We start from the raw sequence: 19,949 nt of genomic DNA, 5'->3' as shown, positions 1-19,949 counted from the left end.
ACTGAAAATCATTTGCACCAGCTTGGTTATGTTAATCGCTTTGATGTTTGGCTTCCACATAAGTTAAGTGAGAAAAACCTTCTTGACCATATTTCTGCATGTGATTTTCTACTTAAGTGTAACGAAAACTTTGTTTTTAAAACAATTTGTGATGGGCGATGAAAAGTGGATACTGTACAATGATGTGGAACAGAAGAGATCGTGAGGCAAGCGAAGTAAATCACCACCAACCACACCAAAGAAGATGATGTTGTGTATATGGTGGGATCGGAAGCGAGTCCCCTATTATGAGCTCCTTCCAGAAAACCAAACGATTAATTCCAACAAGTACTGCTCGCAGTTAGACGAACTGAAAGCAGCACTTGATGAAAAGCATCCGGAATTAGTCAACAGAAAATGCCTAATCTTCCATCAGGTTACCGCAAGAGTGCATGTTTCTTTGATGACCAGGTAGAAACTGTTACAGCTTGGCTGGGAAGTTGTGATTCATCCACCGTATTCACCAGACATTGCACCTTCAGATTTCCATTTATTTCAGTTTTTACAAAATCTCTTATTGGAAAAAATATCAATTCCCTGGAAGACTGTAAAAGGCACCTGGAACAGTTCTTTGGTCAAAAAGATAGAGTTTTGGGAAGATGGAATTATGAAGTTGCCTGAAAAATGGCAGAAGGTAGTGGAACAAAAGAGTGCATACATTGCTCATGAAGTTCTTGGTGAAAATGAAAAATGTGACTTTTATTTTTACTTAAAAACCAAAGGAATTTTTTGGCCAATCCAATACATTTAAAGTAGTTATTGATAAGGAAGGATTTACTCCTGCTCTTTAGTTTTTTCTTTTCTGTATGTCTCGTGCTTTTTGTTCCTCAATTTCTCTATTACTGCCTTTTTATGTATTCAGTTGACTTTTTTATAGTGTGCTATTTTAATTCCCTTTTTTCCTTTTTTGTATTTTTAAACATTATTTTCTTAGTGGTTGCCTTGCAGATAACAGCACAACTAATATCTTAAATTTATAACAGCCTAGTTTGAGTAATGCCAGTTTAGTTTCAATAGTATACACACGCTCTGATCCTATATGTCTCTGTTCTTTCTCATTGTTATTGTCACAGATTACATCTTTATACATTGTGTGCCCATTAACATAGGTTTATAATTGTCTTCTTATGTATTTGCCTTTTAAATCATGTAGGAGAAAAAGAAGAGTTACAAACCAGCAGTACAATAATATTGGCTTTTATGTTTATCTGTGCTAAGTTACCTTTACCAGTGTCCTTTATTTCTTATGGCTTTGAGTTACTGCCGAATTTCTTTTCATTTCAGCCTTAAGAACTCCCTTTAGCATCTCTTGTAGTGCTAGTCTACAAGTCTGCTAATGAAATTTCTTAGCTTTTGTCTATCTGGAAGTGTCATACTTTCTCTGTCATTAATAAAGGATAGTTTTTCTGCATGGTTAGAGAATATTTGGTTGACAGTGTTTTTCATCTGGGATTTTAAATATGGCATTCCATTGCCTTCTGGCCTCCATGATTTCTGATGGGAAATCAGCTGTTAATTTTATTGTGGATTCTTCATGTATGAGAAGTTCCTTCTCTCTTGTTGCTTTCAAAATTTCTTCTGCCTTTAACAATTTAACAGTTATGTGTCTTGGTGTGGATTCCTATGAGTTTATTCAGCTTGGAGTTCATAGAGTTTCTTGAATGTGTGTAGTTGTGTCTTTATCAGATTTGGGAAGTTTTTGGCTATTATTTCTTCAATTTTTTTTTTTTTTTGGCCACGCCGCACGGCTTGTGGGATCTTAGTTCCCCAACCAGGGGTTGAACCTGGGCTCACGGCAGTGAAAGCACGGCGAGTCCTAACCACTGGACCACTAGGGAATTCCGTCTTTAAGTATTTTTTCTTTCCCCGTCTATCTTTTCCTTCTGAAACTCTTATTATGCGTATGCTAGTATGCATGGTAGAGAAGAAGGAAGGCACATGAGGAACTCAGGAACCAGACAATACAGGGAGCAGAAAAAAGTTCCAGAACAATTGTTAGTGTTTTCAGAAATAAGAGATGAAGATCAGAGTGCTATGAAAAGGAATAATCAGAGAATTAGTTCTTAGAAGTGAAAATATGAAAGGTTTTCTCCATGTCCCCCCTCCAAATATAGAAGGGTTGGAAGAATTTGAGTAAGTTACCCAGGAAGGACAAAAAAGAGATGGGAAATGGAGAGAAAAGATAATTGGAGGATCAGTGTAAGAGGCCTAAAGTTCAATTAATAGGAGCGCTAGAAAAAGAGCAGAGAAGATGAAAGGGAGGAAGTTATGGAAGATATAATATGGAAAAAATTTCCAGAAGTGAAGGACTTGAGTTAGAGATTAAAAGAGCCAGCTGAGTGTACAGCAAAATGAATAAAGAAATATCTATACTAGGACTTATCACCTGTAAATTACAGAACACTGAGGCAAAGAGAATATCCTAAAAGTTTCCATAAAGAAAAAAAAAACAGTTCAGTAAAAGAGATGGAGAATAAGAATGGCATAATTTTCTCAGTAGTAACACTAGAAACTAGAAATTGTTGAAACAATACCTGTAAGATTTTGAGTGAATGATTTTTAACTTAGAAGTTCAAACCTAATTAAACAAAATATGAAGAAAGAATAAAGACATTTCAGGCATGCAAAGTCTTATAAAACTTACCTACTTTTGGGGCTTAAGGGAGCCCAATAAATAGCACTCTCTTTCCCTTCCTGAATTCTGAACAAACTGGGAGAGATAAAGGAAGCATATGGAGACCAGAATATTATTTTTATTATGGATAAGATTCATATTGGAGAATGGGACTTATATTTTCAAGTGGCTTGCTAATCCTCACTGCCAGAAATAGACAGATTTAACCACTCAGGCATAGGCAGAGCTGAACAGTGACAGGCCCTGTGTGGGGCTTGCAACTGTAATGTTAGAGTATGAATGAGAGAATGGAATTTTCTTTCCTGAGAACAGCTGGATGCAAAGAGGAAGGAGAGGGGAAGGTGCTTACTTTTGCCCAGATCATTTTTCTAAACTCAATGATGAAATAAGTTACCCCATCTCCCTAGGAAAGGAATGAATGGAGTGGAAAGAAAGCAGGAATGTTATGATAATGGTTGTCTCTCTACATGAAATGAAATGTCAGAAGTAGGGCATAATTATTTTCTCCAATGCCTTTCTTGTTTTCTTTCTTAGAAAGCTACTGGAGGATATGCTACACCAAAAAAGAGGGAGTAACTTATGGAAGAGGAAAATAGAAGAGTCAATCAGCATGACAGAGTAGATGGGAATTGGTAGGATGATAGCAAAAGGAAAGTCTCAGGTTGACAAGTGTGGTGGAAATCTAGTAGTAATCAGAAGGTGGCAGATGGGATGTCCAAGGGGAGAAAAATGACAATAAAAACAAACACATGGGTTGCTTGATGTATTTGAAGACATTGAGAGAAGATTTACAGTTCTGTCAATGAATTATTGACAGATATATAAAAAACTTAAGAGAAGTGAGACACTTCCAGGTAAAACTGAAAAGTATACCAAAAGAGAAATGTGACTATAGTATATATGTTGCTGAAGTCAAAAGCCTAGGTTCCTGTGATAAAGAGATCTAATAGTATAGTGACCCAAGAAACAGTTTTATTTCTGTCTCATGTAATAGTTGCTAGGTGAGTAGTCACCAGATCCAGATGAATACTTTAATGTGTGTGGTCATTCAGGAGTCCCAAGTTCCATTGATGATTTTTGTCCAGTCAAAAGTATGGCCAAGGGCTAACAGTGTGGACTTTACCTGGGCTCGTTAGACTAAATGCAGAATGTTAGTCCTCACTCCAAATCTACTGAATCAGAATCTGCACTTAGGAACTAGCTGATTCCTGTGCACAAAAGTTTAAGACCTACTGGTCTGGATTGAAATTTAATTGTTGGCTATGTGATTGAAGATGGATGACTGAGAATTTTATCCAGTGAGAAGGGGAGAGCATGGAGGAGGTAAGAACTTGATCCTAAGGACACACCTAACTGCAGAGAAGGTTGGGAAATGTAGTTTAGCTATGTGCCTAGGAAAAAGGGGAAAATGAATTTTGATAGATATGTAGCAAACTCTGTGCAATGGCGTATTTGGCTCAGCCATAAATAATATTGGCATATCATATTATAGTCATCCTGGGAGGATGGTGGTGGGATGGGAACATAAGTGTGTGTACAATTCTGTCTGTAGGAAGTCAGTAGATAATATCTAAATCTAAAACAAAATAGGTAGTACCAGCTTAAGCATGTAATTTAGAAATATGGAGATAAATCTCAGAAGAAACAGCTAAAAGAGTTGACAGTAGTTGCTTCTGAGGAGATTGGTAGTTGGTAGGAGAATGCTGTTTTGCCTTGCCATTTTTTCAACTGTGTAAGTGTATTTGTTTTATAAGAAGCACATTGGGAAAAAAATTCCTGTAGTCTAAATAGGAGGTAAACACATGAAATGTGTTAAGTGCTAAGTACTATGAGAAAGGTAGGAACAAAGTCCATAGAAAGAGGCATACTTATCCAGGCCACCCTGGGTGGTAGGAGGCTAGGGGATGGATTGGGAAGCGAGATATTTTCTAGTTACATTGTAGACAATATAAAGTATGAAGCAATTAAATATCTTTTGGATCTATTATATTTTGTTTTTAAAGTGTGAATAATTAAAAATAAGTTAGGTTTTTATTAATCCATTTAACAAATTTATTGAGTGTCTACTTTGATCTAGGCACTGTAATAGGCATTGAAGATATAATGGTAAGCAAAATGAGAAATGGTTTCTTACCTCTTGGAGCTTATAATCGTGTGTATAAGATTATACAGAAGAGTTTGGTTTTCCTTCACTTCTACTTTCAGAAACATTCCTTAGAGCATTGATTTTTCAAGTGTCTTTTCCAGTTTAGCCATATGAGAATCACCTGGGAACTTGTGAGAAATGCAAATTCTCAGGCCCCAATCCCAGACCTGTTGAATCAGAAACTCTGGGAATGGGACCTTCCAGGTGATTCTAATGAATGATAAAATTTGAGAACTATTGCCTTAAAGGTAATCAACATTGTAAGCTTGGTTTATTACTGCTAATATTTCGGAAATAACCTGATTTCCATAATATGTAGTATACAAGCTATTTCTAGTATAGAAATTACTTAACAAAATGTAGTGTTTTCATTTGTTTATAGTTTGTGCTCTGTGGTAGAAGTGTAATAGTTCCTATTATGTTTTAGAACAAAACGGATTCTGATTTTTTTTCTTTCTATTATCTTTTTTCTAAACATTATTATTCTTTAAGAGCAGTTTTAGTTTCACAGCAAAGTTGGGCAGAAAGTACGGAGTACCCATGTAACTCCCTTCCCCCACACAGGAATAACCTCTCTCACTATCAACATCCCTGCACCAGAGTGGTACATTTGTTACAGTGGATGCACCATTAACACGTCATTATCATCCAAAGTCCATAGTTTACCTTAGGGTTCACTCTTAGGGATATCCATTCTGTGGGTTTTGACAAATGTATAATGACATGTATCATCATACAGAATATTACTATAACTTCTAAACTCTGGGATCCTGTTGGTTTTTTAAAATTTTCTTACCTCAGAAGAATTTATTTAAACTGCTTTGTACTTCAGAGCTGGAGAAAGTCTGTTGATGTTGGTTCCCCATGTTTAGAGCATCAAGTTAGAAGTAGGTTAGTGGTATAAATAGGTAGTACTTAGTAGGAAAGTCATGTGGGAAAGATCTTACCACGTAGTCTTCTATAAACTGATTCCCTGTGTTGCATATAGATTGCAGTTCTTCTGTTATTTTTACCACTTAGTCTTCTATAAGCTGATTCCCTGTGTTGCATATAGATTGGAATTCTTGTGTTATTTTTGTTCCATTTCCTTTTATGTTAATTGTGGTACATCAATTGCAGGTTTTATTTCCCTTTTAGTTGAAATTCTTATTGAGTAATGTAAAACAGCATTTTACTTCTGAAGTTCCCTTGTTTTGATGTCATAGTGCTAGAATTACATTAGAACCTCCTTAATGGGCGTTTCACTGTTATTTACTAAGTGGATTTTAACTCCTCATATAGTTTTCAGAGTTTAAAAATTTTTATTTTTTACTCTTCAGCTTTTTACTTTATTTTTATTTATTTTTGGCTGCGTTGGGTCTTCGTTGCTGCGCGGCTTCCTCTAGTTGCGGTGAGCGGGGGCTACTCTTCGTTGCGGTGCGTGGGCTTCTTATTGCGGTGGCTTCTCTTGTTGCAGAGCATGGGCTCTAGGTGCGCGGGCTTCAGTAGTTATGGCGCGTGGGCTCTAGAATGCAAGCTTGGTAGTTGTGGTGCATAGGCTTAGTTGCTCCGCGACATGTGGGATCTTCCCGGACCAGGGCTCGAACCCTTGTTCCCTGCATAGTCAGGCAGATTCTTAACCACTGGGCCACCAGGGAAGCCCCGCTATTCAGTTTTGAGAATAAATTATAAAAGTTTTTTTTATGTCTAACCAATTTTTTAGAAATGGATTTTGCATTTTAAATAACAGATTTTTTTTTTTTAATCCAATAGTTTGCTTGCCTAAACTGGATTTGAAGCAATTCAGACTACTGGAGATCTGCCACTTTACAATATCACAGTTGGAAAGAAGCAGGTTTTTAAATAATGGAAGAGTCTAAGACCTCTGAAAATGAAAATCATGAACCAAAGAAGAATGCTTGGGCTCTTTCTGAAGAAAGCAAAGCAGTTAAATTTATAACTAATCAAACTTTGAAAGCTAGAAATGATAAATCCATAAAAGAAATTGGGACCAACTCTCCAAATAGGAATAGTAGTAAAAAAAATAAGCAAAATGATATTTGTATAGAAAAAACAGAAGTTAAATCATGTAAAGTAAATGCTGCCAGTGTTCCAGGCCCTAAAGATTTGGGGTTAGTCCTTCGAGATCAAAGTCACTGCAAAGCAAAAAAATCACCTAATTCACCGGTGAAAGCCGAAAAGGTACCTGTTTCACAGGCAAAAGTAGAAAGGGCACCCAGTTTACAGGCAAAAACAGAAAAATCACCAAAGTCACTTAATTCACCAGTGAAAACAGAAAAGGCACCCAGCTCACAGGCAGCAGCAGCAGAAAAGACACTTAATTCACAGAGGAGAGCAGAAAAAGCACCTGGTTCTCAGATGAAATCAGAAAAGGTGCCCAGCTTACCAGCAGAAGCTGAGAAGGTACCCAGTTTACTGTTGAAAGAAAACATGAGACAGACAGAATTACAGCAGATTGGAAAAAAAATTCCAAGCTCCTTTACTTCTCTGGACAAAATGAATATTGATGTTGCAGAGGGAGAAAAATCTGCTCTGGAAAACTCACAACAATCTCAGAAGCAACAAACATGTACAGATAATACTGGTGATTCTGATGATAGTGCTTCAGGAACTGAAGACATATCGGATGATTTGAGTAAGTACAAATTAGATTATTCCACAAGTCACATTTTTGGAGAGATTTTTTAATATTAATGTTCTTTAGATTATCCTTAGTTTGATTTTAACTACTTTAACTACAAAAAGGACATTAGTAATATGGGTCTTAGGTTGAAAACATTTATTATGGGAGGTACAAAGCCTGTGCAGATACAAATTTAGTGGCTCCTATAGTTGATGTGTACACACATACACACACACACACACACTTTCTGTCTGTCTGTCTGTCTCTCTCTCTCTCACTCTTCTTTTAAATGGTCCTGGTAATACATTGCTCATTCATTCGCCAAACATGTATATATTGAGCTCCCATTATATGTTACGCATGTGTTTACAGTGGAAAACCAAAAAAACACAGCCCCAGACCTCAAGGAAGCTTCTAGTTAGGTGAGGGTGATACAGATAAGTAAGATGGTAATTTAGTTCAGTGCCAAAAACTTAGAATCGAGAAAGTGCATGATTTAATTGAGGTATTTAGACTTTGGATTGAGAAAATGCATGATATAAATGTGAGACTGCAAGTGTGACTGAGATTTAGTATGACTGCAACAGGGACTTGCGGGGGAATGTGGCAAAAGATGTAGCTGAAAAGGCACACAAGAATTGGAAAGTAAAGGGCCTTTTAGGATATGATAAACAGTTTGGACTTTATTATGAGTGTTTTGAGAAGCCACTGAAGAGTTTTAACCAAGGTAGCACTGTGATCATATATATATACACAAATATATATGTTTATCTTTTCAGCAAATTCTTTGACAGGAGCAAAACTGGAAACAGATTCAATAGGACACTGTTGCAATTTACTTGAGAATTATCATTGTAAAATTCATTTTCTTATGAGATCTTGATCTTAGCGTTACTTAATTGTTTATAAATATTATCCATGTCTGTTTAAATTAATGAATTTTTCTTGGCAGTCTTTTTTCCTGATGTTTCTATGGCTAAAAGAATAAAACCTTTTCTTGATGTATAAACAGAAAAAGCTATTTCTAAATCATTATTTACCATACTTTGAGAAATACTGACAAAGAGTTCAGAAATAGCTTCTTTTTATTTCTGGTGGTACACAGATGATGGTTTATTGACAAACCCTTTTTTTAATTTAATAGAGGTACCTTTGTATGTAAGAAAAAATGTTAATAATTTCATAGGTATGTTAGGACAAGGCCCAAAAAAGTAAGTCAATTTAAAGACAATATCAAATAAATAATAGTACTGCTAGTGTTTAGATATGGCAGATCTAAACATGACGGTATGTGATTGATTGAAGTTGGGAAATACTGGTGCATAAGATCAGCTACAGGGGTCTGGTCACTTGAATTAGTGAAAAATATGATTTAAAGATTATTTTCTTAAAAAGGTGACAAAATAAGGTGACAGAGTGAGGTGGTTAAGACTGTGAGCTCTGGAGTAAAATTTCATAGGTTTTGAATCTTATCTTCCCCACCTAATAACTTTGTAATCTTGGATAAGCTGCTTATCCTTTAAAACATGTCTAAGTTTCCTCATTTTTTAAAATGTGGAGATGGTGCTGCCTTTGTTATAAAGATTAAGTGAAATAATTCAATAGAGTTTCATGTAGTCCCTGACACAGTAGGCAGGCAATGGCAATTAATATCCTTTATTATTATTATTTCTCCGATTAAATGCAGTTTTGTTATTTGTTAACATGGAGAACAAGTTGAAATAGCTTAAGGAAGCTAGTAGACCAAATAGGTCCTTTCAGGAAACTTGTTTTAACAAACTAATAAGAATGAGGGACTTCATGGCAGTCCAGTGGTTAGGACTCTGGCGCTTTCAACATGGGGGCTCAGGTTCGATCCCTGGTTGGGGAACTAAGATCCCACGTGCCACATGGTGTGGCCCACAAAAAGAAAAACCGAAAAAACCCAAAAATGATTTATATGGGAATTCCCTGGTGGCCCGGTGGTTAGGACTCCAGGCTCTCACTGCTGAGGGCCCAGGTTCAATCCCTGGTCGGGAACCAAAATCCCACAAACGGTGTAGTGTGGCCAAAAGATTAATGGATTAATCTCCATTAGGTCCAACTTTAGCTCCCACCTAGCACTTCCACCATTTTTCCTTTTGCCGTTTGTACATTCAGTAAATATTTTGGGTGATCGCTATGTGCAGGTACTGATCTAGTTGCTAGGAATATAACAATGAACTAAACAGATAACACTGTACTTACTTACAGAGTTAATATTCTAGTGGGAGGAGACAGACAACAAACATAGTAAACAACAAAAGTATATAATAAGTTAGATAGTGATAAATCTTATAAGAAAAATAAAACAGGAAAGGTCATAAGGAATGATGCTGCTGTGTCTGGTGGTGGTGTTTCAAATTTAAATTGTCACTGAGAAGGTGACATTAGAGCAAACACTTGAAGGTAAGAGGTGAGAGAGTGAGCCTGGTGAATATTTGAAGGGAGAATATACTAGATCTGGGCTTCTCAAACTTTAATGTGCAATTAAAGTGAATCAATTGGGAATTGTATTAAAATTCAGATTCTTGGGCTCCATTCTCCGAGATTTTTGATTTAGAAAATCTAGAGTCTGAGATACTGGATTTCTAACAAGCTCCGGAATGAAGCTGATGCTGCTGGTCAGGATCATGCTTTTGAGCAGCAGAACCTAACTCATCTTCTTACTTTCACTTATACCATCCTTCCTTGTGTCTTCAACATAGCAGCCAGAATGATCCTGTTAAAATTATTCAGATCATGTTACTGCTGTTCATCATGTTTCAATGGTTTCCCATATATCAGAGTAAAAGCTAGTGTCCTTGCTGTGACCTTTGTGATCTTCGGCACTCCCCCTCCCCCCACTTCTCTGCCCTCATTTATCTACTTCTCATCATTTCTCTCTGTTCCAACTGCATGATATCCTTGCAGTTCCTCAAATGTGAAGGCAAATGTCCACCTGATGGCTCTTGCATTTGCTTTTTCCTTTGCCTGGAATACTCTTCCCCCAGATGTCCATATGGCTAGCTCTCTTACCTCCTTCACCTTCTCAGTGAGCCTTTTGCTGGGTCACTTATCTAAAATTTACAAACCTCACCTCCACCTCTGGCACTCCTTATTCTTTTTACCTTTTTAATTTTTCTCCATAGTTCTTACTATCATCTGTCATATTTAAATTTTTTATTTACCTTTTTATATTAGTTTTATTGAGATATAATTCACATGCCATAAAATTTGCCATTTAAAAATATACAATTTAGTGTTTTTTAGTGTATTTACAAAGTTTTGTAGACATTACCACTGTCTAAATCATGAATATTTTCACCACCCCCAAAATAAACTCCATACCCATTAGCAGTCACTACTCATTACCCTGTCCTCCTAGGCACTGCCAACCACTAATTTAGTTTCTGTCTCTATAGACTTGCCTATTTTATATGAGTGAAATCATACAACATGTGGCCTTTTGTGTCTGGCTTTTTTCATTTAGTATGTTTTAAGATTCATCCATGTTGTAGCATGTAGCAGTACATCATTCTTTTTCATTGCTGAATAATATTCCTGTTATGCTCCTCTTGTGGTAGGAGACACATCACCTCCAGAGAGAGGCACACTATTTTTATTTAGAAAAATTAGTGCTATCAAGAGAGAAGTGAATTTCAGGGTTCTTGTAGATGGCATGTAGAGTGGCTTTTGAGGGCAGAGAGGAGAGGTTTATTTATTATCTATGAGCATTTACTTTTAGAAGTGCTTTTAGATACGTCCAAATCAATTTCTTTATTCAACACATATTATTAAGTGTCATCTCTGGTCTAGGCATTGTATTAAAATCTGAAGGTACAAAGTTGAATAAGATCTGGTCATTAGCATCAAGGAATTCATTATCTAATTATAAGAGGTAGATAAATAAATACAAATTACATTGCTGTGAAAATGTGAGATAATAGCGGGTGCTATGAGAATATAAAGAATATCAGACTGTCTTCTTTTTTCAAAATTATTTTATTTTTGGCTGCGTTGGATCTTCGTTGCTACGCGCAGGCTTTCTCTAGTTGCAGAAAGCGGGGACTACTCTTTGTTTTGGTGTGTGGGCTTCTCATTGCAGTGGCTTCCCTTGTTGTGGAGCACAGGCTCTAGGCACATGGGCTTCAGTAATTGTGGCACGTGGGCTCAGTAGTTGTGGCTCGTGGGCTCTAGAGTGCAGGCTCAGTAGTTGTGGCACATGGGCTTAGTTGCTCTGCGGCATGTAGGATCTTCCCAAACCAGAGAGCGAACCCTTGTCCCCTGCCTTGGCAGGCGGATTCTTAACTACTGCACTATCAGGGAAGTCCCAGACTGTCTTCTGAAACAGTTGATGCTTAAACTGAATTTTGCAGGACAGGTAAACATAACTAGTTGAAGTAGGAAGGGCCTTGAGGGTGGAGGGAACAGAACATGTACAGGCATTGATACTTGGAGTAGCACTGATCCATTCTAGCACATTTGGTATGAATGAAGTGAAAAGTGTTAGGGCAGGATATAAGATTAGAGATATAGACAACTTAGCTCTCTTTTTTTGAGGTCTTGGCTTAAAGTCTCAGAAAAGCCTTCCCTGACCCCCATATCTAAAGTTTGTTTCCCTCTCAGTTACTTGTTTTTTTCCTTTATAGCACTTACTACAACTTGGGATTATTGTATTTAAACTGTTGACTGCCTTCAAGAGGGCAAGCACTGTGTGTTATATGTTAAAGAGTTTAAACTTTATTCTGAACTCCATGAGAGCCTGTTAAGTATTTTAAGCGAGAGAGTAACATGATTCAATTTATATTTAAAAAAATCACACTGGTGGTGGAACCTACTATTATTCTAAGTATATATTGGTAGGTGCTGGAAATGCAAAGATTGAAAAGAAAGTACATAGTCTGTGCCTTAAAGAGATCACAATCTAGTTAGGAGGCAGAGAAGCAAAGAAAAAATATTGGTGTGGTAGAGATATCCATGAGTTCAGTGAAAGCAAAGAAGGAGCCTCATGTGAGTCTGTGGTCTGGAGTATATATGTTCTTTTAGCTTCTTTTGTATATTGATAAAGTCACTGAAGTGACTTCGGTTCATTGAGTCATCTTTGGGACTTAAAGTAGCTTTATATCATATTTACTTCAGAGATTCGACAAAATGGTTATGTTATGTTACCCTTGTATAGTGAGTCTCAGTCATATTTGTCTTTTTTGATATAGATTCGTTGGAAGAAGATAGGCATTTGACCCATGAAGTAGATTTTTCTTTGTGAATTTTGATATCATGTATATCTTTTACTTTTATCTTACATAGGTATACCAACGTGCACAACGAAGGAAAACATAAAGGAAGAATATTTTTTCTGTATGTGTATAAATTGAATGTCTGTTTTTCATTAAAAAAATTTTAATTTACCAATTCTGATGATGGTAACTAAGTGATTGCTTCCTTTTCTAGGTAAAATGAAGAATGATGAATCTAATAAAGAAAATTCTTCAGAGATGGACTATTTAGAAAATGCCACTGTGATAGATGAATCTACATTGACACCTGAGCAGAGGCTAGGCTTGAAACAAGCAGAAGAACGCTTAGAAAGAGATCACATCTTTCGACTTGAAAAAGTATACTATGTGTTTTAGTTATTTGGAGGAAAATGCATGTTTCATAACTTTTCTTTCCCAAGTACAGCTCTTTTTATTTTTCTTATTATATTCCTTAGGTGGAGATATCATGCATCTTTCCTTCCTTCCCTATTTCCTTTCCTCTTCTCTCCCTCTCTTTCTTCTTTCCCTCCATTTGTTCAGCAAATCCTTACATCTGTGAGTCTGACTTCACTCATTCATCCCAGACTCGACAAACTGTGGCCTATCACCTTGTTTTTGTTTTTTTTAATTGTGGCAAAATACCTCATGTTTTTATAAACAGAGTTTTCTTGGAACACAACCATGCCATCCTTATTATCTATAGCTGCTTTCTTGCTACCATGGCAGAGTTGAGTTTTGAGAAGTTGCTACGGAGAGTATGTGGACCACAAAGCATAAAATATCTACTGTTTACCAAAGCATAAAATATTTACTGAAATATAACTTTGTCCCTTTACAAGAAGTTTGCTGACCCCTGATTTTCTCGCTTATCAAATAGATACTGAGAGCTTGTTATGTTGTAGATACTGTGCTAGGCACTGGGGATATATGTTGGTGAAAATGGCACAGTTTCTGCCGATTAGAAGTTAACGGTCTATTTGGAGTGACAAATAAATTAGCAAATACTACAGGATGTACCAGACTTCCTCCTTTCCCCCTCGGTTTTCTCTTTCCTCTTTTTTTCTCCCATATTTACTGAATATCTCCTATGTATTAGGAACTGTTCTAGCCATAGGTATCTTGTTGCTGAGTACTAATTAATTTCTTAACCTAGAAATACAGATTCCCAGCCTTAACAGTAAAAACACTGCTAGATATTGAAGGAAAGAATCATAAATCAGTCTGTTCTTAAATAGATACTTGGGATATTTGTTAGTATGCATACAGGGAAATAGGTCATCATTCTTGATAAATAAGGAAGGAAAGAAAGAAATGGTATGATTTTGTATAGCTTAGAAAAACAAGATTATATTTAAATTGAAGAAGGCAATCCTGAGTCATTAATAGAATTTATGACAGTAGTCACCCTGTGAAAGTAGGAAGGAATATCAAGGAGTAGAGGCCCATAATGTAGGATAGAGTTTGGATTATATAGTTAGTCTCACAAGATCCTAGTTAAAAGGAAGTCTTTTTTGCAATTTGCTATTTTATTTTTTTTATAAATTTATTTATTTTTGGCTGCGTTGAGTCTTTATTGCTGCACATGGGCTTTCTCTAGTTGCGGCGAGCGGGGGCCACTCTTCATTGTGGTGCAAGGGTTTCTCATTGCAGTGGCTTCTCTTATTGAGGAGCATGGGCTCTAGGTGAATGGGCTCCAGTAGTTGTGGCACGTGGGCTCAGTAGTTGTGGCTCGCAGGCTCTAGAACGCAGCCTCAGTAGTTGTGGCATACGGCATGTGGGATCTTCCCGGACCGGGGCTGGAACCTGTGTCCCCTGCATTAGCAGGCGGATTCTTAACCACTGCACCACCAGGGAAGCCTGCAATTTGCTGTTTTACATAGTTCTGTCTTTCCTCTCACTTTCCCTTTCCTAAGTTTGAAATTAGTCTGGATCTGTGCATTATCAAGATAAATATTGAGTACCTTTCATGTGCCATGATCTGGTGATAAAAAGTTGAATTGGGGCATGTGTGGTTTTTTAAAAACCACCATACTGCCTTTCTAGGAGTTTCTCTTAGAGAAAGGCGTGTAAGCAAATAATAATAGTAATAACAATATTGTTTGAAAATAGGATCTTAGACAAAGGAGTAACCAACTTGAGTTGGGGTATAGAGGCATCAGTTTGGGGAATGCTTTATAAGTAGGTGACATTGGAACTGAGTCTGAAGGAATGGCTAGGAGTTGGGTTAGGGAATGGCTAGTGTAGGTAAATTGTATGACATGTATAAAGGGAATGTGAAAAATGTATTTTCAGGGAATATAAGCAGGGGACTGGTTGGGAAGATATGTAGTATATGAAGCAGGAAAAGTCAGTTCTTGGGAGAAGGAAGAAGTTGGGGTGGAATGGATATTTGATAGTAGTAGGAAAGAATGGCCTGGGGTGAAAGAAAACTTGGAAGCATGGAAAACATTTTGTTGTTGAATTTAGATTAGCAATGATGTAAAATCAGTGTGTGCCAATACCAGCATAGATATCTATAGTTTCTTTTTCTTGTGGCTCCTTTTTGGTTTTCATGCCATCCCAAACCTCTTGTCAATCCAGTATATTGTTAATTAAAGTTTTTCTTTACCAATTTTAAAATACTGATAAAGAATATTCTTACCAACTTGCTTTTGATTACATCAAGTATTTGGTTCGCAGTGTACTTACAGATTATCTCATTGAGGAGTAAAGATGTAGATTTTTAACGTGTACTAAAGAAGGAATAAGTCCAAACTGTTAGATCAGAAGAGTAAATTTCCCTATAGCAAGTGTTAAATATTGACTAGGAAATACTTAGAATCTCCATGCCCAGGAATCTTTTTTTTTTTTAATTTCAAGTTACTACTTTTTTTTTTTTTTTTTTTTTTGCGGTACGTGGGCCTCTCACTGTTGTGGCCTCTCCCTTTGCGGAGCACAGGCTCTGGACGCACAGGCTTAGCAGCCATGGCTCACGAGCCCAGCCGCTTCGCGGCATGTGGGATCTTCCCGGACCGGGGCATGGACCCGTGTCCCCTGCATCAGCAGGTGGACTCTCAACCACTGCACCACCAGGGAAGCCCCCAGGTTACTACTTTTACTTTTTTCCAGTTTTATTGAAAAATAATTGATATACGTGACTGTATAAATTTAAGGTGTATAGCATGATGGTTTGATTTACATATATTGTGAAATGATTACCACAGTAGGTTCAGCTAACATCTTCTCGTATAGATAAAATGAAAAGAAAGAAAAAAAGAAAAAAAGGAATAAATATTCTTGGGATGAGAACTTTTAGGATTTACTCTCTTAACAACTTTCTTATATATCATTCAGCAGTGTTCATTACATTCCTAGTACTTACTTATCTTATAACTGGAAGCCGGTACCTTTTGTCCATATTCCTCCAATTTTCCCCTCCCTTCCTCTGGTAACCACAAGTCTGATTTCTCTTCCTATGAGGGTTTTTTTTTTTTTTTAAGATTCCTCATATAAGTGATCGTACAGTATTTGTCATTCTCTGTCTCACTTATTTTACTTAGCATAATGCCTTCAGGGTCCATCTATGTCATTGCAAATGGTAGGATTTTCTCATTTTTTATGGCTGAATAGTATTGTATGTCATATAAGTTTCAGGTGTGCGATATAGTGATTCATAATTTTTAAAGATTATACCCCATTTATAGTTATTAAAAAATATTGGTTATATTCCCCGTGTTGGTACAGTATGTCCTTGTAGCTTATTATATACATAATAGTTTGTACCTCTCTATCCCCTACCCCTCTATTGCCCCTCCTCCCTTCCCTCTCCCCACTGGTAATCACTAGTTTGTTCTCTATAACTGTGAGTCTGATCTCTAATTCATTTATTTCTGCTCTGATTTTGATTATTTCCTTTCTTCTGCTGATTTTGGGATCAGTTCTTTTTCTAGTTGCTTATGGTAGAGTTAGGTTGTTTATTTGGGATCTTCCTTGCTTCTTAATGTAAACATTTATTGCTATGAAATTCCCTCTTAGAACTGCTTTTGCTGTATCCCACAAGTTCTGATATGTTGTTTTTCCATTTTTATTTGTCTCAAGAAACGTTTTTATTTCCCCTTTAATTTTTTCTTTTATCTGTTGGTTGTTCAGGAGACAAATCTTTATTCTAGTTGGTCTACAGAAACTTTAAAGGAGGCTTATCGATATATTTGTTTAATGGCAAAATAAATATTTTGACTATAATAAAGGAATTTTTAAACATTTTTCATGTGTCCCTTCTGTGAAACTAGAAGCTTCATGATACTGAGGACTTTCTTGTCTTATTTACTGTTGTGCCTAATACAGTGCCTTGCACATAGTAGTTGGTCAGTAATTAAAGGTAACAGTTTGCTTAGTGGTTAAGTGTATGGGCTTTTGGAGTCACTAGGTCTAGCACTGTCACTTACTGGTTAGATGATATTGGATAAGTTATTTAACCTCTTTAAACCTCAGTTTCTTTTTATTTATTTATTTATTTATGGCTGCGTTGGGTCTTCGTGGCTGTGCACAGGCTTTCTCTAGTTGTGGTGAGTGGGGGCTACTCTTCGTTGCGGTGCATGGGCTTCTCATTGCGGTGGCTTCTCTTGTTGCAGAGCATGGGCTCTAGGCGTGCGGGCTTCAGTAGTTGTGGCACGTGGGCTCAATAGTTGTGGCTCACGGGCTCTAGAGCACAAGCTCAGTAGTTGTGGCACACAGGCTTAATTGATCTGCGGATGTGGGATCTTCCCGGACCAGGGATCGAACCCATGTCCCCTGCACTGGAAGGCAGATTCTTAACCACTGTGCCACCAGGGAAGCCCCAGATCTCAGTTTCTTTATCATTTAAATGGATTCGATAAAAATAATGATACCTCGCTTATTGGGCTATGATGATTAAGTTAGATAATACAAGTAAAGTTCTTAACACAGTGCCTGGTATGTGCTAAGCACAAAATAAAGATTAGCTACTTGTAGAATTGAATTATTTTACCAAGTAGGGCAGTTTTTATTATTTCATTTTATGGGTATAGAAGCAGGCTCAAGAGTTAGAGATTTAAACGAGATCAATTGAGATGTCATTTCAGGCCTCTGGCTCCCCATTCAGTGTTATACCAAGCTTTTCTTACTAAAAGATTCCAGACGCAGTCGTTGTCTGCTCACATTTTACGATTGAAAAAGTTGTCTAATGAGTGCTCTCATGACTGCTGTAGTGACTTCATCAATATGCATGGCTTTAGGAATTCTGTGTTTATGCTTTCAACTCCTGAATCCAACGCTTCTTGCCACTTACACCACTCTTACCTTGAACCAAGCCAACCAACATCATCTGGATTATTGTAGTATGATCATAATGGCATTAGACTCATCTTGTTTCTATTCTTAATATAGAAGGCAAGTGATCCCTTTGAAATTAGATCTTGTAATTCTTTGCTCAGAAGCCTTCAATACCTTCCCCTCACACTTAGAATAAAACTTGGAGTCCTTATGAGGAGTCTTGTCATCTGACCCCCTTTACCTCTCTTTTCCAGTCATAGTAGCCTTTTTGTGATTTTGCAAACAGATTAGGCACATTCCTTCCTCAGGGCTTTAGCATTCACATTTATCTCTGCTTGGAATGTCTTTTCATATATCCACACAGCTCAGTCTTTCACCTCAAGACATTTTATTAATAAGTGATGACTATTATTAAAAAGGAGATAACACCTCCCCCACATTCCTATTTATTTATTTCTTTGTACATTTGTTTATTTATTACCTGTCTTCCTACAGTAGAATGTCAATTCATGAAGACAAGGATTTTCATTTGTTTTGTTTACATTATCATCCTCACCTCCTAGAAAAATGTTTGACATAGTATGAGCTCAGAAAATACTTGGTGAATTAAGAAGTAGCTGTGGTTGGAAACTGAGAGAAAGAAGTCTGTGAGGGCTTAATTCATTCTGCAATAAGGACAGATTTGAAATAGTTTTAAACTAAAGAATTGAAATGACTAGATTGAGCTGAATTTTCTTATTTGCTTGTTGCCTTGGGCAAATTATTTACTTCTAGGGATTTAGTTGCTTTGCTAGTAAAATGGGGAATCCTCATACAGATGTTGTAAGGTTAATAGATACTCTATAAATGAAGACTGTATTTATTTTTAGTCTGTGGCAGGACTGTTTCTAAATTTGGGGCAAGTTTCCTATTTAAAGGAAATTATGTTATATTCTGAAGTGAGAATCTTTTTGTCAAGAGTTGCAGCCTATTGAAAGTCAATCTGAGATAAAAATTAAGCATTGCTGCAATTTCAGTGTAAGACACTAGAAACAATATTTTAAAATTCAACATGTATTTATTGTGTTTTTAAAAATTTTTTAATTTTATTTTTTTTATACAGCAGGTTCTTATTAGTCATCAGTTTTATACACATCAGTGTATACATGTCAATCCCAATCGCCCAATTCAGCACACCACCATCCCCGCACCCCCGTGGCTTTCCCCCCTTGGTGTCCATACATTTGTCCTCTACATCTGTGTCTCAACTTCTGCCCTGCAAACTGGTTCATCTGTACCATTTTTCTAGGTTCCACATACATGCGTTAATATACGATATTTGTTTTTCTCTTTCTGACTTACTTCACTCTGTAGACAGTCTCTAGATCCATCCATGTCTCAACGAATGATTCAATTTCGTTCCTTTTTATGGCTGAGTAATATTCCATTGTATATATGTACCAGAACTTCTTTATCCATTCGTCTGTTGATGGGCATTTAGGTTGCTTCCATGACCTGGCTATTGTAAATAGTGCTGCAATGAACATTGGCGTGCATGTGTCTTTTTTTTTTTTTTTTTTGTGGTATGCGGGCCTCTCACTGTTGTGGCCTCTCCCGTTGTGGAGCACAGGCTCCGGATGTGCAGGCTCAGTGGCCATGGCTCATGGGCCTAGCCGCTCTGCGGCATGTGGGATCTTCCTAGACCAGGGCATGAACCCGTGTCCCCTGCATCAGCAGGCAGACTCTCAACCACTGCGCCACCAGGGAAGCCCTGCATGTGTCTTTTTGAATTATGCTTTTCTCTGGGTATATGCCCAGTAGTGGGATTGCTGGATCATATGGTAATTCTATTTTTAGTTTTTTAAGGAACCTCCCTACTGTTCTCCATAGTGGCTGTATCAATTTACATTGCCAACAACAGTGCAAGAGGTTTCCCTTTTATTCACACCCTCTACAGCATTTGTTGTTTGTAGATTTTCTGATGATGCCCATTCTAAC

At 37.1% G+C, this 19,949-nt stretch overlaps 1 protein-coding gene across 9 annotated transcripts in view; it reads left to right on the top strand.

The window, feature by feature from the left end:
* TUT4 (terminal uridylyl transferase 4) overlaps window positions 1–19,949 on the top strand; it is a 143,040-nt gene that overhangs the window by 21,200 nt on the left and 101,891 nt on the right. For 6 of the 9 annotated variants that reach the window (XM_060022067.1, XM_060022037.1, XM_060022054.1 and 3 more), the window contains exons 2-4: window positions 6,573–7,455; window positions 12,751–12,801; window positions 12,895–13,058. In XM_060022067.1, the coding sequence (XP_059878050.1) occupies window positions 6,666–7,455; window positions 12,751–12,801; window positions 12,895–13,058 (1,005 nt within the window). In that variant the 5' untranslated portion in view covers window positions 6,573–6,665. The remainder of the gene's footprint in view (window positions 1–6,572; window positions 7,456–12,750; window positions 12,802–12,894; window positions 13,059–19,949) is intronic. The other 3 variants (XM_060022085.1, XM_060022101.1, XM_060022093.1) reach the window with 1 other exon arrangement.

The sequence above is a fragment of the Delphinus delphis genome, chromosome 1 (assembly GCF_949987515.2).
Source record: "Delphinus delphis chromosome 1, mDelDel1.2, whole genome shotgun sequence".
Lineage (NCBI taxonomy): Eukaryota > Metazoa > Chordata > Mammalia > Artiodactyla > Delphinidae > Delphinus > Delphinus delphis.
This window is presented reverse-complemented; position numbering and strand designations above follow the sequence as displayed.